Genomic DNA, 19808 nt, shown 5'->3' with positions numbered 1-19808 from the left:
TACTTGATTTTCATTCCTCTCTTGCTGCATTTCACGACTTTGATCTTATCCTTTCTCTAATCTTATATTCCCGCATTTTCTTCTCGATTCATCGGTTCGGTAAAATCGGTAAAAGAGTATTTTCACTCCTTTGGGATTGTAAACACTGAGGATGAGTGAGCAAACGTGTTTTATCACTCTCTTTGGATTTTATTCACCGCACGCCAGGGGATTTCAGTTTAGTAAGAGTGAGTAAAATGTGTTGTTTCTGTTGTTGGATTGTAAATATTGAGTAAAACAGAGAGAGAGAGAGAGAGAGTAAAAGAGAGTGTTAGTGTTTTAGTATTCCTTTTTGGATTCGTTTTGGCTGAACTCTAGCACTGTTGTTTCCCTTTTTGTATATGGGGTAGATGGTACCAAGATTCCAATCACTAGGCATCGATTCACTATCCCATACTCCAGTTATAATTTGACGAATTTCGTCTTCTAGTGCTGTACCTCCATTAGTAGTATTCTGTTGGTATCTGGTGCCTTATTATTCTGAAGTCGTCAGATGACCTGGCTGCTCGTTGACTCGATGACTGATGACTGATGACTGATCGTTTAATAATTCATCCAAATACTGAGCAAAAGACACTGGAAGAGGGCGGCATTGTACTACTCGCTAAAATTCTCTATTATTTTGCCTTAAAGTATGCAATCAGCATGAAATAATCTATTACTTAGAAACATTTCAAAACACAATAAACAAGAAATATAAACAAGTAAAAAATCACAACCCACACAACGGGTATTTTTTATTAACTTATTCCACAGTGTGCTGCTCCTCAACGAATTTGTCAGAAAAAAGATTTGTCAATCCTTCAGAAGAACCGCTCTCTGAAGCAATGCTTGAGCTAAGGAACTTGATGACACGCTTCATCTCGGTGCCTGCCAGCCACCAAAAGCAGCTTCCAGTTCGCGGGCAATGCAAAGCCCTAACCGATCTTGATACGGTGCGGCCACAACCTGTATTCCGATCGGAAGTCCATTGCGGTCCAACCCTAGCGGCACGTGCGTGGCCGGTAGACCAAGTGAGTTGAACAGCATCGTGTACCCAACGCCCATAATATGACCGAACGATTCGTAGTGGCGTAGTGCTGAAGTTGGATAGGTGGGAAAGAAGAACACACCATCGGTTCCTAGTGTTTCCTGCAAGAAGAAGGGATTGAGATAAATATGTTTGTGTACACGTACATGCTTTTTATGATTTCGATTCCACGTATTTCCCTTCAAGATGTTATCCTTCTGCAGTGTGGAATTTAAGCATTCCACCACCTTGGCTATAGCGAATTGCATCCCTTTCTACTCTCAGTAGCACCTAAATGTCATTGTTGTTATAAATGAACTGCTCAAGGATTTTGATTTGTACTAATCTAGTGTTCATAGCGCGTTTTCAACTTGTTTCAACAATTGTCATATCTACCGAGTCCACCCGGGATAAGGTGCGTCCTAATGGTGGGGAAGGAAATGTCCCTCCTCTTCTCCTAGCAATTCATTATTTGTTAAACCACTAGTTATTAAGTATAGTTTATAAGATATACGGCCCGACCGTTATACTGATAATTAAAAAAAAAAATTGTCATATGAAATTAGGCAGACGGAAGTTTAGTGAAATACGCGAATAATGACGGAGAAGAAACTGGTTCACTTACGATCATTTGTCTGCGGAGTTTCGTCGCCAGCTCTAGGTAATTCTCCAGCCCGTCAGCGGAGAAAAAGTTCTTCAGTCCGAATATCACATAGAACATGATACCGGCGAGGGTGTACTGCGACTGACCAATAGCACACCGGGCCAGCTCGATCATTAGGCTGGGGGTGGCTTTCGGATTGTCCGGATTGTGAAAGATGCTTGGCACATCCTCGAGCGATTGCAGCACACTAAACGCAAGCTCCATACCTTCGGCCATATGGTCAAACTCGGCCCGCTCCGTCGCCAGCCCGTGACCCTTGAAGTACTGGACAGCTCGATACAGCGCCATCTTGATGTCGTCGTCCACCGGTATGTGGCCCGGGTTGAAGCCCATGTCCTCGGCGTACAGAATGCGTATGTCCTTCGTGTGCACGGACTCGTCCAGCCGCAGCCGGGCCGCATTCGGGCCAGCCATGATGTGCACCAGCGTTGGCAGATCCTTTGCATACCGTGCCATCGGTCCCACCGTCAACAGTCGGGCGAACTTTTCGTCTGTGGACATCGGAAAGTGACCGTCGATGGAGATGGCGCCTGAAAGTAGACAACCAGATTTTGCTATAAAGATCGCACATTTAAACTTACATCCCGCTAGTCGTTCCTTCCTACCTGCGGTTGGTTTATGGCCGAAGATACCATTAAAGTGGGCTGGGACGCGGATAGATCCGGCGACATCACTTCCAACCCCGAACAACGAAGCACCTGCTCCGATCAGTGCTCCTTCCCCGCCGGAGGAACCACCCGCCGTTCGTCGATTATCGTAGGGGTTGAGTGTGCGACCCGTCAAATGGTTGTACGATTCCCAGTTCAAACAGTACTCGGGAGTGTTGGACACGAGCAGTGGGATGCACCCGGCTGCTTTGAGATGTGCCACCGCCTCACCGTCCACGATCGCCCGCACACCCTTCCTGGCTAACGAGCCGCCGGTGATGGGGGCACCGCGCAGTGAGCAGGATTCCTTCACGGTGAAGGGCACACCGAGCAGTGGGTAGTTTTTGATCAGCCAAAGCGGTTGCGTTTCGCTAATCAGCACATCGGCTTTGCGTGCTTCCTCAATTGCGGTACCGAATCGTTCCTCTACCACGGCATTGATCAGTGGGTTAACCTCACGGATGCGATCGATGTAGGCCCGCACAACATCCTCCGATCGAAGCTGAGGTAGGAAGAAGGCAGAGACGCAACGTAACGATAAATATTACACATATTGCCACGCATCATTTACATCCGAAAAAGTACAAAAAGTACAAACCACACAGGAGCCTCATAAAACTCGAAGATCTCCGCAAGTGAGAAGGGAGGGTAAGTAATACTGTCTAATTGAAATGCGCAAAATTGGTCATTCGTCGTTTTGCTGCTTCTTTTGCTTACCTTCACCGTGCTGCCGTCATGTTTTAGTCTGTTTTTGCTTTTCGCATTCGCACAATACCTGATCGAGCACACTAATGGGCGTCGATTATACACCATCGACCGCCTAACGATTTCCCCAGTAGGCCAAAGCCAGCAATTCAGGGGAAGGCCGGAAGAAGATAGATTAGTTTAGATCAGGAAAGCTGGCCAAATATTTGCCACAGCAATAGGAACAGAAATAACGTAAGCGTGGAAATTAACAAGCAAACACTTGCGTACCAGCTACATTAGATCGAAATTTCATTGAGCTTAAATTGATTAATTGTTTCCATTTATGAGGAAACGACCATCGGTTTTTTTTTAAATAAATTGATGCACGCGAATTGTTTTCAGAAGTCCCAGTGCCTTTATCGTGGGGCATTTTAGCGGTCTTGTAAGTAATGTTGGGTCATGAGCTCTAGAGCTACCTCTATCGCTCACCTCAACTAAGAGAACAAGTTCAGAACGCTCAAAAGAAGATCAGAAGATCGTTCAAATAAGCACTTGAACGTGTTGGCGTCGAGCGCGTTGAGCGCGTCGAGTCCGTTGTGCCCGTTGAGCGCGTCGAGTGCCTTGAGCGCGTCGAACTCAAACAATTGCATAAATATCACTTCATCGGACATACGGAAATTATATTCAATTTTAAATTTGAAAAAAAAATCGCTAGCGTTGTAAAAGTTTTTTTCCGTTAGAAAACGATCCGTCGTGTGAAGATCGACGCCACTACCGATACACCACGCCATTGAAAAACGCAATAGAATTAAAAGATTAAAAGAGTGTTTGTTTGGAACTCATCCCGTTCATTTGTACAAAATTTAAAAGCGCTTGTAGCATTATCGCTCAACATGCTCAACACGCTCAACTCACTCGACGCGCTCAACGCGCTCAATGCGCTCAAAAACGCTAGACGCGGTCATGCCCCTATTTGAGCTTTGAGCTGCTTCGCGCTTAACGTTTGTCTTGTTGAGCGCGAGCGGTTCGCTCAGCTCATTAAAATGAGCTACTTGATCGAATACTACTTGAAAGGTCAACATTCGGGCAAATACTGCGAAGATTATGAATTAAATCTCATCTCGACCAGCTCTCGAAGCAATTGGAACTTAACCAACCATCTGCTTCAACGACCCAACAAACATTTTCAAATTTCCCAACAAGTTCCTGAAATAAGTTAAATATGCAAACGAATAAATCAAAATAACTTCGATACCAACCATTCCATATAATATACTTCGATCAACCTCAAACCGTTGATACGTGTGCTATTACCATTGCGATCTCACTACCAAACCACTCACCATTATCACGCATAATGTCGAACATGCACGTGGCACCCGGGGCCCATGTTTTGTCACGCGTACACGATAACTACCCTCACCTCCACACCGTAGGGCGGGGCGGTGGGGGAGGGAGGACATGTTTTGACCATTTAATTCACTGCTTTGTACATGCTCACGTACATACAACGCGATACTGTCGATCATCCCATATCCAACTGCCGTGCTTCGATTGGAATAGTACGCCCAAACCGGTAAAGCCTGTTCCGTGGCTGGACAGGTTGGTGAAGATTTCGGTGCTTTGTGTACACAATCTTTTAGCATCAGCAGCCGGTAACTGGATCGGATCGTAGAGATTTGCGTTGGGTCTATCGCCAGTGTGTATAAATACAAGACTTCCGTTATATTCGTTTCCGCTCCGCCACACCAAACATGCGGCTCTATCTTCTGCAAGGTCGACCAGATTCGTTTTCATTTGCACATTGATTAGAAGTTGGGAGCATAGAAGACAAATTCGCAAATGTTGCGATCCGTTCATCAGGAAGTATGCAGTATTATTATGATTGATATGCTGAATACTGTTAATGTATGTTGCGTCGAAACAAAGGACATGAAACTTAAGGAAGGTTATTGCATATTTTATCTCATCAACTGCGTGAGGATACACCATTTGCAAGAAAAGTTGTTAGTGAACGAAGAGGCCACTGTTATGTGCTGAATATGATAACGATTTTTACCCGTCTTTTTTGCCATTTAATCGCTTTTGGGCTGCAAATGATCAGGCTTTTTGTTTACGGAATTTTTGTCACACCTGTTTCTAGGAGTTATCCGTATAGAACGTTCGGCTTCCAGCGCGACACGCTAAAACCGGCTATTCTTGCCAATCGATCGTTTAGATTTTCTCTCTAATAGATCTCCAAATCCAGTCGCAAAACAGGTTTAACCACTAGCCATTAGCGTGCTGCTTAGGAACGGCAGCCGGCCCAAGTGTTCTAAGTTTGCCGCCATTTTTAAGGTAAACATTACGAGCAGTAGGCCATGGCAAGCTTTCGGGTTCGAGCGCGTTCTTGCCAGTCATGAATGGTCACGCATGTCATTATTATCACACTTACTCTACATACACACTTGAACGGTGACGAGGTCAATGTTGCTCGGCCACGACGGGTTCAGTTTAGATTGAGCCTTGCACTGCTAATTATGTCCACCGTTTACGATCGTCCATACGGGGCTGAACTTTATATCAACAGCCGCACACATGCCTCCCGCCAGACGGTGGCACTTTTATCGTCCGCTCCCTTCCCTTGGGGTAGTTCGAGCGATTACGAATTGTTTGCTTGACGCACCTGTATCTCAATTTTAGCGTGTATCTACTTCATGCCTAGCGCGCGTTTTCCACACACTTGCTGCCAATGCGGTTATTCACTTTCTATCGAGAAGGCATGCTAATTGCGTATTATTTAAAAAATCACATTGATCGAACCCATCAAATCATTCCATCCCGGTGAAACAATGATACACACTACACAGTGTGTTTTTTTTTTGTTCATGCATTGTTTAGCCAGGTACTGTGAGCTTATACACTTTCTTGTTCGTTCTATAAAAGGAGTTACGATTTCAGTGAAAAAGTATGTCAAATGAGCTGCTACGAGCCATACTGCTTCGAGTGTTTCCGCAATGTGATGTGTCATTAATTATTCGGATTTTTTGTCTCTCCTGCATCATGCCAACATATTTGAGGAGAAGAAACAAAGAATGGAAACACAAATGTGTAAATAAATACAGCTCGAACACAATTCGAGGTTTGGGCTGGGCAGAATACAGAAGCATTCTGCGCTGTGTTTTGCTCCTTAAAATATTAGCTGATTAATAGAAGCACCGACGTGACACATAGAACAAAATGAGCTTCAAAAATTGTCTTCATACTTCAAATCAAAATACGTTAAACACTAGCGCCATCTCTATAATGAATCGCTTAGTATTCTACTTTGACACAGACGTGAATATTAGAATTTCTTTGAAGTTATCTCCTCATTTGGAAATGACAGTACCTTCATATTGGACACTTGTTTAATGCACGTTGCACGGCGGTTCGTCGGTGAGAGAAGCACTGTACAAGTTGCAGGAAAATTCTATTCAACCTATAAACTTTTAATTGCTTCTTAACGGCTCTGCCATTTCATAAAACCACAATGATGTCTGGGTTTTTACTGCTGTTGTCGAGGTTGCATCTAGAGCTGCGCCGGCGGTCGCCCCCATAGCGGTTGAGACAGACGCTGCCATGACACAGTCTGGTACGCTCTTGGAGTCAGATATATTCTGTATCTGCCGGGGATATCATCCCTCACGGACGACAAAGTACACGAGCCCACCAAATCGATGACATGAAAGCACTTCCCGACGCCTACTACCATCCACCAGAGGCAGGAAAAGCGAGAGAAAATGTGTGCCAGCACATGTCACCAGGACGCTGAAGTTGGTCAACCTGAATACCGGATCCATTCGTCACATATAGTCCACCAAAAGAGGGAGAAAACTGTGAGATCCCGAAAGAGTAGAACAATGTCTACCGAGTCCACCCCGGATAAGGTACCTCCTAATGGTGGGAGAAGGAAATATCTCCCCACCACATAGAGCTACAGTAACTTGTTGAATTAGTAGAGATTAAGTATAGTCTATAAGACATTCGGCCCGGCCGTTCTACCGGTAATTTAAAAAAAATACGTCTGCGTTGTTAATGAGCGATGTGGACGTTATTTTTTCTACGTGATATAATTAGAAGACTTGCGGAATGTTACGTTAGATATGGAAGTTTAGACTTAGCACACGTAATGCAATGCACGTTTGCAGGGCTTCGGTTGTGACCACAAAACTGTTGGCTCCACTCGACGGCGTTCCAATCCAACACAAATAACCTCAACACCTCGCCGCCGATACTTCAAGTTTCGTCGATTTTATAGTTGTTTGTCTACACTGGTTGTTTGGTGCGTTTCGTCTGCACAGGGTAGTGAACCGAACGGCAAACGGTAGAAATATAAACAAGAAACTACAAATTGCTGCCAAACCACTTCCTTGTCGGTGCGGCACCATCTTGCGTGCCAATCAGAACAGCGCACCAATCAGAACCGTACTGATGTTTCCAAGTGGCTGAGGTCACCCACTATAGCCCCGCTCGGCGTACTTGACCGCAGCGATGAGCAGCACAACGCACAGAAGGCTCGCGAAGCATTCGTACATCGATTTGCCCGATGCTTCCCTTATTTTTCCCTTCCCTTTCTGTTGTAGGCTGCTGTTTGAAAACTACGGTTACCGCTGTACTACACTCGCTGGTCATGGAAAGGTCAAGGTTGTGCAGATATTCTTTACCTCCTTGTTGCGTATCCGCTCGGCTAGATCGACTGCCGGAATGTTGAGCATATCGTTGCGTATCTCCGGGAACGGAATGTTCCGCTTCGGACCACCGATGAACGCGACGATCGGTTTCAGCAGCACGTTCAGCAGTCGCAGCAACAGCCCCAAACACACCAACCAAATCTCCATCGTATCGCTCGTTGTTTAAGATTTTCCCAACACTCCAAACTAAAACACACGGAAAATGGACGTCCAAAGTACACCGTACTATGCACCGGAACTCGAAAGCTTCTGCTCGAAGAACTGGCTGACACTCGGGCGAACTGCGGTGACTCGCGGCGACTGAACGCGTTAGTAGAAGGCTTTATGCAAACGTTTCAATTAAACCAATTACGGACGGGGACTTGAACAACCACCGCAGGAGCTGCTGGTGTTTTCCCGAACCGGGAACAGCCCGTGGTAGAAATTGTCGCACGGAACGGAGAACCGTTGCAACCGGTTGCAACAGAATTGCGTAACTACGAAACCTCCTTAGTACGAACGGCCCTGTACGTGTGTCTAACTAATCTCTATCGCGGTATGGCGTTCCTGCCACCGTTCGACGATTAGTGGATGGAGCAAACGGCGTCACTGCAGGCGGCACTTGCGATCCCCTTGTGGGGATTCTGCTAATCAGTGCCGTTGGCGTAAATTTCGTTTTCACTTCAACTGATAGAGGCTGCAGGCCGTACTCCTTTGCATTAAGGAAGGTGCTCCTGGCGCGACTATGCGGTTTACTTTCGTTTGTAAAGAATCTTTTAAATGGCACTCGGGTTTGAACGCTTCTTTAACTGCACCGATTCGGGGATGCCTTCAAGAGTATTGCTCAATGTTGGGCTTCGTTCGCGTCTCAATGTACGGTTTGCGCACGACGACGATCATGCGCCACCATACGCGGAGATGATCCGAACCGCACGCAAGTCAACGTTCGACTGGTGCGCGCGTTGTTACTTCGATCGTGGAGACGCACGATTCGCACACCAAACCACCGAGCTCATCACCACCGCACCGCATGTTCGTGTTGCCTATCGCACGAGCAAAAACAGCAACATGGTGGTGGGAGTGCAATGCCGGATTCTCTTCGGTTTGCGTTCTTGTCCAGGCAGCTTATCACGGTGGTGTCACTGAATATGCGGATCGGTAGAGCGATCGGTAGCAAAACACTACCACCTAAGGAACCCTCCAGATGCACGCGATGGAATCAGTTTCGCGCATCTCATCCCGAGCGAAGAGAGTAGACAGTGCCATCTTTACGGCCGATTAAAGGGAGGGTATACGATTATTACGGCCTTGATGACATTTCTGACCTCACACGCGCAGTTAACATACGCGTCGGTGGAGCAATACATGTGGCCCGATCGTTCATCATCCATAGCAGTCTTGCGTAGCGAAAAAGGCGAAATAGTACAGAAGGGCTAACAGGTAATAACGATTCCAGCGGGAAGAGCGAACAATGCAGAAACGAAGTGGTTCCGTTTACGCAGCATCCATTGTGATGGGTTGTCGTGCCGGTACACTAATCGGCAGCAGAACCAGCATCAACCGCAACAGCAGCAGCAGCAGTGCGACACATGGCTACTAACGCATGGTTAAGGTACGGTGGAGTCTGTGACCCTGGCCGGCCTTAATTGTAACCTGTGCATGAGATGTGTGATGGCCTCCTGCTCGCTTCTTGTACAGTGTCTCCCCGCTCTCCGCGCTCCTGCCGTTGCCAGGCAAAAGAAAGCGAGAAGCATACCGCGGTACGGTAGCATCCGACCAACCGTGAAGGAATGGAACGATCCTCACAGGTCGCGGCCAAGGACAAGTTCACGATGAACCACCGGTTCGGTTGGATGTGTGGCGGCTTATAGCTGTGGTGGAGTACGATTTGGTCTTTTCTTTGCTTTGCTTTTTATTATCGCTTCAATTACCTGGTGCCGATGAAGGCACAGGGTAACTCCCCGTGCGGCAAATGGTCCAAATTAAGTTCGGAATAGCTCGAGTGCATTGTTCGACTGTGTTTGTGATTTGCAAGTTTAAATTGATTTACTTTATCAATGTTTTTGTTGTTGGCACTTTAACTATTTTTTAAAATTTAATTACTGGTTATTGTTATTTGCTAAATCAATAAATAATTGAAGACGGAGTTTCGTAGTAATATTACATTCCATGATTACTTGCAATATTACGTACATTACATTATTACAGTATTATTTTCTTCAAAGCATTGGAGCACCCTGTAACGATCCACCGTCTGGAATTCGATAAAAACGAATGAAACCCCGTAATATAGATCATTGACCGATTTGCGTCGTCTCGCTGCAGATGACAGACCGGCTTGAACCGAACCAGTGCGTAAAGTTACGGAAGTGAACGTTTCGCAGTGTAGCCCCACCGGCAAGTCCTGACGAACGACCGATCGTGAACGATAGCTTTATCTCGCAACGACGGACCACGCGCGATCGGTCGCTAGCGATTGTACCCTTGACTTTATGTTTACCCAAGGTTAGGCACATCGAACCTATACGATTGATCGAGCGCGTTGCCAGTTGTTCTGGAACCGCCGATGCACATGGCCATAGATGGGGCCTTCGGAGAAATTTCTCTTGTCCGTACCCACCAAATATGGATATTACGATACATAGACGGTGGACACCCGTCGAGACAATCGCAGTTTACCACGCTCGCTGTTGCTAGTGGAGACAAAAAAGAATACTTGGAGAAGATTTGTACGGGCGTATTTGTCTTCATTGACAAAACGTTTCCTATCTGAGCAGTACGGTTCAAGGTCAACTGCATTCTCCAGATGTTTACGTATGAAAAATTGCACTCAAAAAAAAAACGGGTGATGAAGTGAACCTTGGTTCACAAGCACAAGATTTGAAAAACAAGGATGAATGAGTGTGTGTTTTTTTAATTAATCATTTTCTGTTATACCTATATTACTTAGTATTCTACAGGTTTTATGTGAAGCTACCTTATTTTCTATCATGTAGTTAACATGTAGAAAATATGTTAAAAATGTTAGTACGTTCGCCCGACTGAAAAAATCTTGCAAATCTCGGCTGGACCATTTTTTCCGATGCAACATCCACACAGACTATTTTTCGTTGTTAACTGTAATGTTTTTGTATGTCGACGTTTTTAGTGTTTATATAACATAATAAGAAGAAAAAAACTATGAAATATTGGCGCAAAATCTAAATCCATTTATTAACCGGTAATACCGGTAGATACCACATTGGATTGCAAGTAGCAAGCATGCTTGCATACGACCTATATCACAGGGTGCTCACTATCGCAAAGGTGGATGGTTATTTATAAAGTGAAATTAGCTTTCGTGCGATAAACGAAATATATACGAAAAATGCGTGTTTAATAATAAAACAGAAAATTTAATGATATATACTACACACAAATAAATGTTCAAACATTTGAAAACAGAACGAGTGATTGCCACGACACCCTGTCCGAAAGGGTGAAGTATTGAAATCGATGCTTTATACCTACTTTGACAATAGGACAATCAACTCAAATGCAACCGAACGCCGATTATCCGGGTGCCATTTAACCGGAAATCTAATTATCCGTGCTGCTCGGCAACAACAGTACCAAAGGAAATATTTCATATTCGTTACCGGCAAAAACAAAGGGTTCATTAGTATTAAATAAAATGTGCTAAAATTCTAGAAACAAATAAAGCTCATCATCAATGAACTACTGTTGATAAAAATTGGATATTTTCGTTTCGTTCGATTATCCGGCAATGATCAAGTCCCGTTGAGCACAGGTAATCGGCGTTCTACAAAAACCATAATTTACATAGAGATTCAAATTTTTCTTGGAAGAAACTACTTCTCCGTAACATTCTTAGTCCGATCTTAGTACATTTACATAGAGTAAATGCAACAACATGATCATAAACAACATGCCATGATTTTTTTTACGTAATTTGACCCTTATCACTACGCCTTCAAACAACAAAACATCAGCATCCAAAAGTCCTTCGTCTTCTTATCTGATCTAAGACTGGACGTAGTCCAGTTACCAACAGTGTGCGATTAGGAATCGGATGAACCAGTCTATTGGGCGGAGAAGAGCCACTTTAATTTCAGCAACCCGCTTTTCTTAAACAAACGTAACAGAAGTATGGCTGAATTGAATACCGAATTCCGTGGCTACCGATCACCATTAAGCACTCGGTATGCAAGCAAAGAAATGCAATACCTGTTTAGCGACCAGCACAAATTTTCCACTTGGCGTAAGCTATGGATTCTGTTGGCGAAAGCCCAAAAGGTACGTCCGTTTGTGTATCCGGTGCATTATCCTGGATGTTGTCTCACATATGGTATTTCTATTTAGGCGTTGGGTTTGGACATTAAGGAAGAGCAGATTCGAGAGATGGAAAAACATGTCGAGGACATCAATTTCAAAGAAGCTGCAGCCGAGGAAGCCCTCACCCGTCACGACGTGATGGCGCACGTGCATGTGTTCGCCAAACAGTGTCCCCTGGCCGCTCCCATCATCCATCTCGGTGCAACTTCGTGTTTTGTCGGCGACAACACGGATCTGCTCGTTCTGAAGGAAGCGCTAGACCAGTTGTTACCTAAGCTGGTTGGTGTAATCAAGCAGCTCGCAGAATTTGCGATGCAATACCGCGATTTACCCACCCTTGGTTTCACCCATCTGCAGCCGGCCCAGCTAACTACGGTCGGAAAACGTTGTTCGCTCTGGATTCAGGACTTACTGATGGACGAACGTGCACTGCGCACTTGTCGGGATAACTTGCGGTTTCGCGGGGTTAAGGGCACGACTGGTACGCAAGCATCTTTTTTGCAGCTTTTTGCCGGTGATAGCGCAAAAGTGCGTAAACTGGACCAAACCGTCACAAAGTTGGCTGGGTTTGACCGGTACTACGCTGTAACGGGCCAGACGTACTCGCGCAAGGTTGATCTGGAAATTGTGTCAGCTTTGGCCAGTCTCGGTGCAACCGTGCATAAGATGTGTTCTGATTTGCGTTTGCTGGCCTCGCGGAAGGAGCTGGAGGAACCGTTCGAAGAGACCCAAATCGGTAGTTCGGCCATGCCGTACAAACGCAACCCGATGCGTTCGGAGCGTTGCTGTGCCCTTGCGCGCCACATGATTACATTGCACGCGAACGCTGCGAACACGCTGGCCGTACAGTGGCTCGAGCGTACGCTTGATGATTCGGCCAACCGACGACTAACACTTTCGGAAGGATTTCTTTCCGCGGATGCTTGTATGCTGACCCTGCTGAACATTTCGCAGGGTCTTGTGGTGTATCCGAAGGTGATCGAGCGTAATATCGCACAGGAGTTACCGTTCATGTCGACGGAAAACGTTATCATGGCAATGGTGAAGGCGGGTGGTGATCGTCAGGTTTGCCACGAAAAAATCCGCGTACTCTCGCACGAGGCTGGAGCACAAGTGAAACAGCTTGGTAAGGATAATGATCTGGTGGACCGTATCCGGGCCGATCCGTATTTTGAACCGATTCTTGGTCAGCTTAACAGCATACTCGATCCGAAAACGTTCACCGGTCGGGCCGCGGATCAAGTGGATGAGTTTGTTAAGGAGGAAGTAAACCCGATCGTTGCGCTGTACGGAGACAAGGTCGTAACTAAATCAACACAGTTAAAAATCTGATTAAAGAATGAAAAGAATCGGATGGATAAGGCAATAAAGATTTCTCGTGTTCACTTAAGTGCGGGAATTGGGCGAACAATCGGTCTATCGTGTTTTTTTTTTGTGAAATGTTCTAATGATTGTTGTCTTTCCGGTTCTTTGACGAGACGGTAAATCACTGGTCAGGAACCTTTTAACACGTTTGTGATTTTTTTTCAAGAAGTTTTAGATTTTTCGCTATATTTTATTTTACCTTAGCTAGCACGATACAATGTGCGCTGCAGTACGTCGATATATCTAAATTTTCGTACATACAACTGACTAAACAGTACCGGATATTTACCACCGAAGTCTCACAAACGGTTTCTGGTTTAATAAAATGAACAAACAATCTGTAAACTAAACAAACAACAAGGGAATACAACTAACTAGAAACGGAACATCATTTTAAATCAATTTTAAATCGTACCTCCCTTTTATAAAAGTATTCTTAAATAAGGACCACTTAGAAATGAGTTAACCAACTAGTTAAGGATACGATCGTACGGATGGCCTAGGGCCCTGTCCGTAGTGTGTGTCAGGCAATCGGAATTAGTGTCATGCCCTCTAAAATCGTCCCGCACACTATAGCCGATTTTCGGAACCCTCCTGTGGGAAAAGATTGTAATTGCTACTTAAAGTACAATTCGAAACGGGTGCGACAGGACTGGTGGCTGCGAGAGGACGCTCGATAGTCATTGTCTGCTGTGGCACTTGATGATCCGTCTGCACGCCAAGACTACTGTAGATTTCCTTCATCAGAAACAGCATTGTATCCTCAGAGTCCCTGTGAAAAAAGATGAATCGATTTCATTATTATCATTGTTTTCAAAGCGTACTGTATATGTATGTGTGCTTACCAGTAGCACACGTGACTAGTCAACGCAAACAGGTACTCGTTGATAAATTCAAACGGTGCCTCCTGCAGAACATAATCGACACGCCGGGTTTGGTTTAGCTTTCCGAGTGGTAGGGTCGTTTCTCCACTATCGATATCGCTCGTTCCGGACAGGTTGGACGTCGATCCCGTCGTTTCAAATTTCAGCTGATCCTGTAGCACCTTATCTACTTCTTTCTCTATCGCTTTTGAATCGGGCTTTGAACCCATCGCTGTGAGCGCATATACCGTGTCCAACGTATTGCGGAACACGTCCGTAACGCGCTGCCGTAAATCATTGCCCACTCGGAGTACGGTTTCCTTGAGCTCCAAGTGCATCCGTTTGCGGCCCTTGTGGTGTGGTATAAGGACGGGAGCCAAGGTGCTCAGTTCGGGATTGACAAGTGCTTCGATGCGATATGCCACTGGATCGTACGGATGGAAGATGTTGAAGAACCCGTCGCACGTCGGTAGCTTAAAGTCTAGCCCCAATGCATCTATACCGCGTATCGTCACAAACATGCCGATCGGTGACCCGAGGGCAAAGAACATTTTTGGTTGGAACATTAACTGCGGATATGTTATGTACGGCTGACCTGTACCGGCAGGGCCAACTTCATAGTTGATTTGCTGAGAGCACTTGCGCACCAGTGGTCGATGTTTGGCCACGGCATGGTGTGGTGTTAACGGTGACACTGCATCATCATCAGGATTCTCCTAAATGAAGCAACAAGAAAAGATATTAACGTAAAAGCTTGACATGGAAAGAATCTACTGCCAATACAAAGGCTTACCGAATTTTCCGGCTCGCTCGGTTGTTTCTGTTCGGCTCTCTTTTGGTGGCACAGCAGATCGAAAAGAATCAACGACCCAAGAGAATGGCCTGCCAACGAAACGCGTCCGTTGAACGAGGGATTACGCTGGCAGAAAAGTGCATACAATCGGTTCAATGATTTTCCCACCGCGTCTATAATGCTTTGGCAAAACATTGGGCTGGTGTAAAACAGAACATCCAGCAGCGTATCGTTGGTAAAGTGACGCAGCTTCGGAATCGAGGGGAGAGTTATCGACTTTAACTTTTCATCGACACCAGACTCCTCCGAATGTAAATCATCGTGCCAGGAGATGGGTAGGATCTCGACACGGCCAACATCGCCCCGATCAAACGACGAACGATAGTGACTTTGGACAAGTTGGGCCGAAATGCTTCGGAACTCGTCAACTACTTCCTCAACGCGCCGGAACCGTAAATCACATGCCTCACCGATACCGTGCACCATGAACAGCAAATGATCGATCTTTTCTGGTTCATCGTCGTCAATGTTAAACTCGTCGATGCCACGCTTCACCACCCGGGGTCGATTCGTGGTAGAGGGTACCGGTGAGCTGCCACCGCCCCATGTATCGGGGTTTTGTGTTTGCAGGAAGTGCACGATGACGGACGGCCCGTGAAACACGACCGTTTCACCATTGGGGATCGTAACCCGCCGATGCCATTCGCCCGAAGTGGCCGCTTCCTTGTACTCCCGTTCGAGCAGATCGGCGACCTCCTCCTCGTACGGTACAAACCGCGAATCGACGGTTTTGTAGAACCAGGAACATCGCCGTACCTCGTTCGCTGGCCCTTTCCAATATACAGGTGTACGAGTACGATCTTTGATCGATACATCGTACCGTCCACCATCGGTATGTACAATCACCGGCGGATTGCTGTCGTTTTCCACTTCGGTTTCTCCTCTTGCCTGCAGGATCGTCAACCCATCTTCGAGCGCCATTGAATCAGCCATAGTGAATGGAGACCACACACTCTTGCCTTCCACTTCACGCCGGTAGAACCAGTGGTTATATGTCGGACGGTACGCGATATTGGTGGTGCTCGATTCGGCAATCGATGTGCCCGTGTTGGTGGTCGTGGCATCCTGTGCACCGACGCTCGTTGTGGCCATCGCTGCCATGCTACTGTTTCCGTCGTACGTGTCGTAAGTGCGCCCGGTGTCTCGCGAGTATAGTCCCCCGTCCTGATATGCGGACGATTTGAAATCGAACAAATTATCGCTGCTGAATATCGGTTCGTTGGAAGCGTTTTCAATACGTGCCGCTTCCTGTTCACCTTCCTCTTCGTAACGATCGTTCAAGTTGCTAAAACTGCTAACGTTCGATACGGAAGATGGTGATGCAGCAGTAGCCTGCTTTATTGTATCCTGTGGATTACCTTCCGTTGGCGCTAACAAAACTTGTGGAATTGTCGTCTTTTCTACCGGTGCTAGCACGGCAATCGGTGCCACAACAACTGGAGGATCTGCGGCACGACCAAAAAAGTTAAAAAGCGGTACAGATGAAATCGTCTGACCCGTTTTGACAGAATTCTCTTCAACGACGGCTTCTTCCGATACAATAGTATTACTGTTGAAAAAATCAACCGGGTTTATAGCAGGTGTTGGCTCAGGTGTTGAAAATACCGTCTTTTTTGTCTGCTGATACTGTGCTTGCGCGGGAAATATCGAATTAGCGTTCGTTTGCGTTTCTTCAAACAGATTTTCGGCGGTAACACGTGTTTGTATAGTGCTATTAGCAAAGAAATTGGACAAATTATTGCCGTTAGTGTCTTGTGGGGATACTGCAACAAATTTTTCTTCTTCCGGGGTGCGTTTCTGCACCAAGCTTGCACCGGATCCGGAGAGTTCCGGCAAGAAAATGTCTGCAGGTGGCACGGAACCGGGAAAGATTGTCGACGGTTCGCTCAAATTGGAGTTCGGTCTTGGTGGAGGCGAGAGAACGTTTTCGCTCGATTTAGAACGACTATCGACGATAGGTTTGCAGATGGAGCTAGCGATCGACTGAGATGGGTCTGTTCCTAAGAGCGGCTTTGGGAAGATTGTAGTATTTCCTAATGTGGATGTTATGGAGGAAACCGCTTCAATTGCCGAGGTTCCAATGTCCAAAGTATCGAATTGTTTTTGCACTGATTCAACAGCTAATGAAGCAGAAATTGGCGGGAAACTTGAAAAGGTTGCAGTTGTTGCCGCGAGAGGAGTACTTTCTGGTAAATTACAGGATGGCTCTGCTGCAGTGAGAGACTGTTGAACGAATAAAGTACCGTCAATGTGCTCTACCTGGCGTTCGTGGTGGGCAGCAGACGGATTAAATATCGATACCTGGGAGGCCGGTTTAACTTCGATGTTTACCGTTGAACCACAGTTTTCCGATTGTTGATTTGGAACAATTTCTTGGTAAGCTGGACGTGACTGTTGTTGTGGTTGCTGATGTTCTCCGATTCCTTGGTACGTAGAAACTGGAATCGGCACGGGCTGTACGCTGTTTTCTGGAAATTTCGATTCCCAACCAAAAGTGGGTTTTTGAAGTTCTTCCAATTTATCGGATGCTACTGGAACAGGTGTAGTGGGATTAAAAATAGACACCGGAGCTATCGGTAACTCTGCCGAAGCAACAGCTTGTGGGGTAAAAATGTTCGGAGGAGCAACCGATGATGGCACAATCGGTGACCGGACTGGTTCGTCCGAATGTCCGGGTGCTCCCGATTGTCCAGCAGCTAATGGTGGTGGTTGATTCGGTAAAAAAACCGAGCTAGCAACGGAGGGCACAATCGGCGCGAGTGGGTTCTTGTAACGCCCAACGCCCCCTGCGAGACGCGTTGAGCTGTATGGATTGTTTTTCGAAGAAGATGGACCCGATGCTGTGCGAACCGTTGGAATTTGAGCTGGTGAAAAAAACACTGGTGGTGGTGGTGTTGTCTGCGTTAATGCCGCTGGTTGCGATACGGTGGAAAAGGACGATGCGTCAATACCTGCTTCCGAAGAGGGTGTTGTAAAGAAGGAACTAGCTTGAGTCTGTGAAATAACTGGATTTGGTACAAATTCGACCACCGGTGGTGGAGTAAAGAACGACGATGCTGTTCCTTGTACTGTACTATTCAACGATGGTGGAGCTACTAATGTTGTCGGTGTCACTTCTGCCGGTATTCTAACCGGAGCAGCACTCACATCGACGAATTGATCAACGATTGATCCACTTGATATTCCACCAGTAAACGTCGATGGTTCCTCCTTTTTTTCACTTCCGAAACCAGGTTTGGGAAGTTTTTCAAGGATGCTGCTAGGAAGGTAGCTAAAAAGAGAAGGTTTGCCTTTCGGAGGTTCTTCCGCAGAGTGATTAGCTTCCGTTAGTTTGGTAGATTCAGTATACAAAGAACCCCCGACATCAGTTGGTGCTAGCGACGGTGACTGCGCTGGCGGAAGTGTCACAGGTGGTACCGTTGGAGTTTGTAATGACGTTGGTACAGATAAACCAGCCGTATGGGTGGTGGAACTTAGACCGGGGATGTGAGCGTACGTTTTCTTCTTGCTTCCACCTAAACGGTACGTGTTTGATAATCCGGGTGCGGTCGGAGGCGGTAGCGCAGTAGTAGCCGATGGCACCTGTTCCGGATTGTAGAATGTTGGTGGTGGAGGTGGCAGTTCTGCAGATGATTGCTGCCCCGAAAGTTGATAATCGTGCGGTGCTACCACGGATGGGGGATAGGATGGCGGGTCGCACGCGGATGAATTTATTAATGGCACTAACGACGTACCCGCCGCTGGTAGCTCATATGGATTATGCGTACTTTGATATTCCGCCTGCAAACCGTACGCCGATGGGTCGTTAGCGTACGACGACGCAGATAACGATGACGGTGGGGCCGGTGAGTTGCCCTTGATGACACGACTGAAGGTCGAGAATACCGTTGATGCGACGTTCGGTAATTGTGCGGCAAACTGGGCGGTCAGTGCCGATGTCTGCTGCAAATACGATGCTGCCGACGACTCACCGTTGTCTCCAAACTGCCCGGCGCCTGCCCTTACGTCCGTGTCTTCCAGGTCCTGCAACGGATTGTAGTCGATCGTGGGCGGCTGGGGGAAGGATTGCGGTTCGTTTGTTACGGTGAGATCGATTTCGCTGAAACTATCGGTATCCTGTGGTAGCTCCGGAATAGTGCCCGACACGGTTTGTTGCGAGCTAAAGATGGCCGGTTTCGTTGGAGCTGTATGTAATAAAATTGGAGACAAATATTTCCATTACTACAGATGTTGAATTTATTGTGATTAAGTTTACTCTAACATTTTTTTTATTATCTTTGTTAAGTTTATGGTTTATACTAAACCCGCACCACTAAAAATAAAGCACTGTTCGAGACAGTGCGGCAATAACGATTAGAACCGCATACCCTTCACCAAAGGATATTACGTTGGCGCTATTGCGGTGAATAATAATTGCGTTCCACTTTACAGTCGAAGCGTTGCATATATTATTCTGCCTACAGTTATATAAAAAAAAAAACTATTGAATAACATGCAGAGTTGGATAGAACGAGAGAAAGCAGTTTTGCTGCTTGACAAGTAATTATTCAATTATGCTAATACGCTTTCTTCCTTTCATCATCTCGATGGTCATAGAATGAAAGCTACGATACATAAAAGGGGTTCCAGCAATGCTTCCTTGAACTTGCTATCAA

At 46.2% G+C, this 19808-nt stretch overlaps 3 protein-coding genes across 3 annotated transcripts in view; 1 reads left to right on the top strand and 2 right to left on the bottom strand.

The window, feature by feature from the left end:
- Positions 1–897: 897 nt before the first annotated feature.
- On the bottom strand, positions 898–7905 carry LOC128707352 (fatty-acid amide hydrolase 2-B-like). The gene is made up of 4 exons (XM_053802304.1): positions 7732–7905; positions 2318–2861; positions 1674–2242; positions 898–1170 (listed from the first exon to the last, which is right to left on the bottom strand). Exons 1-4 carry the CDS (start codon positions 7903–7905, stop codon positions 898–900), a joined length of 1560 nt encoding a protein of 519 aa, XP_053658279.1.
- Positions 7906–11886: 3981 nt separating this feature from the next.
- LOC128707471 (adenylosuccinate lyase) lies at positions 11887–13404 on the top strand. The gene is made up of 2 exons (XM_053802423.1): positions 11887–12033; positions 12100–13404. Exons 1-2 carry the CDS (start codon positions 11887–11889, stop codon positions 13402–13404), a joined length of 1452 nt encoding a protein of 483 aa, XP_053658398.1.
- Positions 13405–14007: 603 nt separating this feature from the next.
- Positions 14008–19808, bottom strand: part of LOC128718077 (uncharacterized) — a 41891-nt gene continuing 36090 nt past the window's right edge. The window contains exons 2-4 of the mRNA XM_053811751.1: positions 15094–19337; positions 14283–15016; positions 14008–14209 (exon numbers count right to left, since the gene is read on the bottom strand). Coding sequence (XP_053667726.1) covers positions 14008–14209; positions 14283–15016; positions 15094–19337 — 5180 coding nt within the window. The remainder of the gene's footprint in view (positions 14210–14282; positions 15017–15093; positions 19338–19808) is intronic.

The sequence above is a fragment of the Anopheles marshallii genome, chromosome 2 (assembly GCF_943734725.1).
Source record: "Anopheles marshallii chromosome 2, idAnoMarsDA_429_01, whole genome shotgun sequence".
In the NCBI taxonomy this organism is placed as follows: Eukaryota; Metazoa; Arthropoda; class Insecta; order Diptera; family Culicidae; genus Anopheles; species Anopheles marshallii.
Note: the sequence above shows the minus strand (reverse complement) of the source record. Positions and strands in the feature narration are given on the sequence as shown.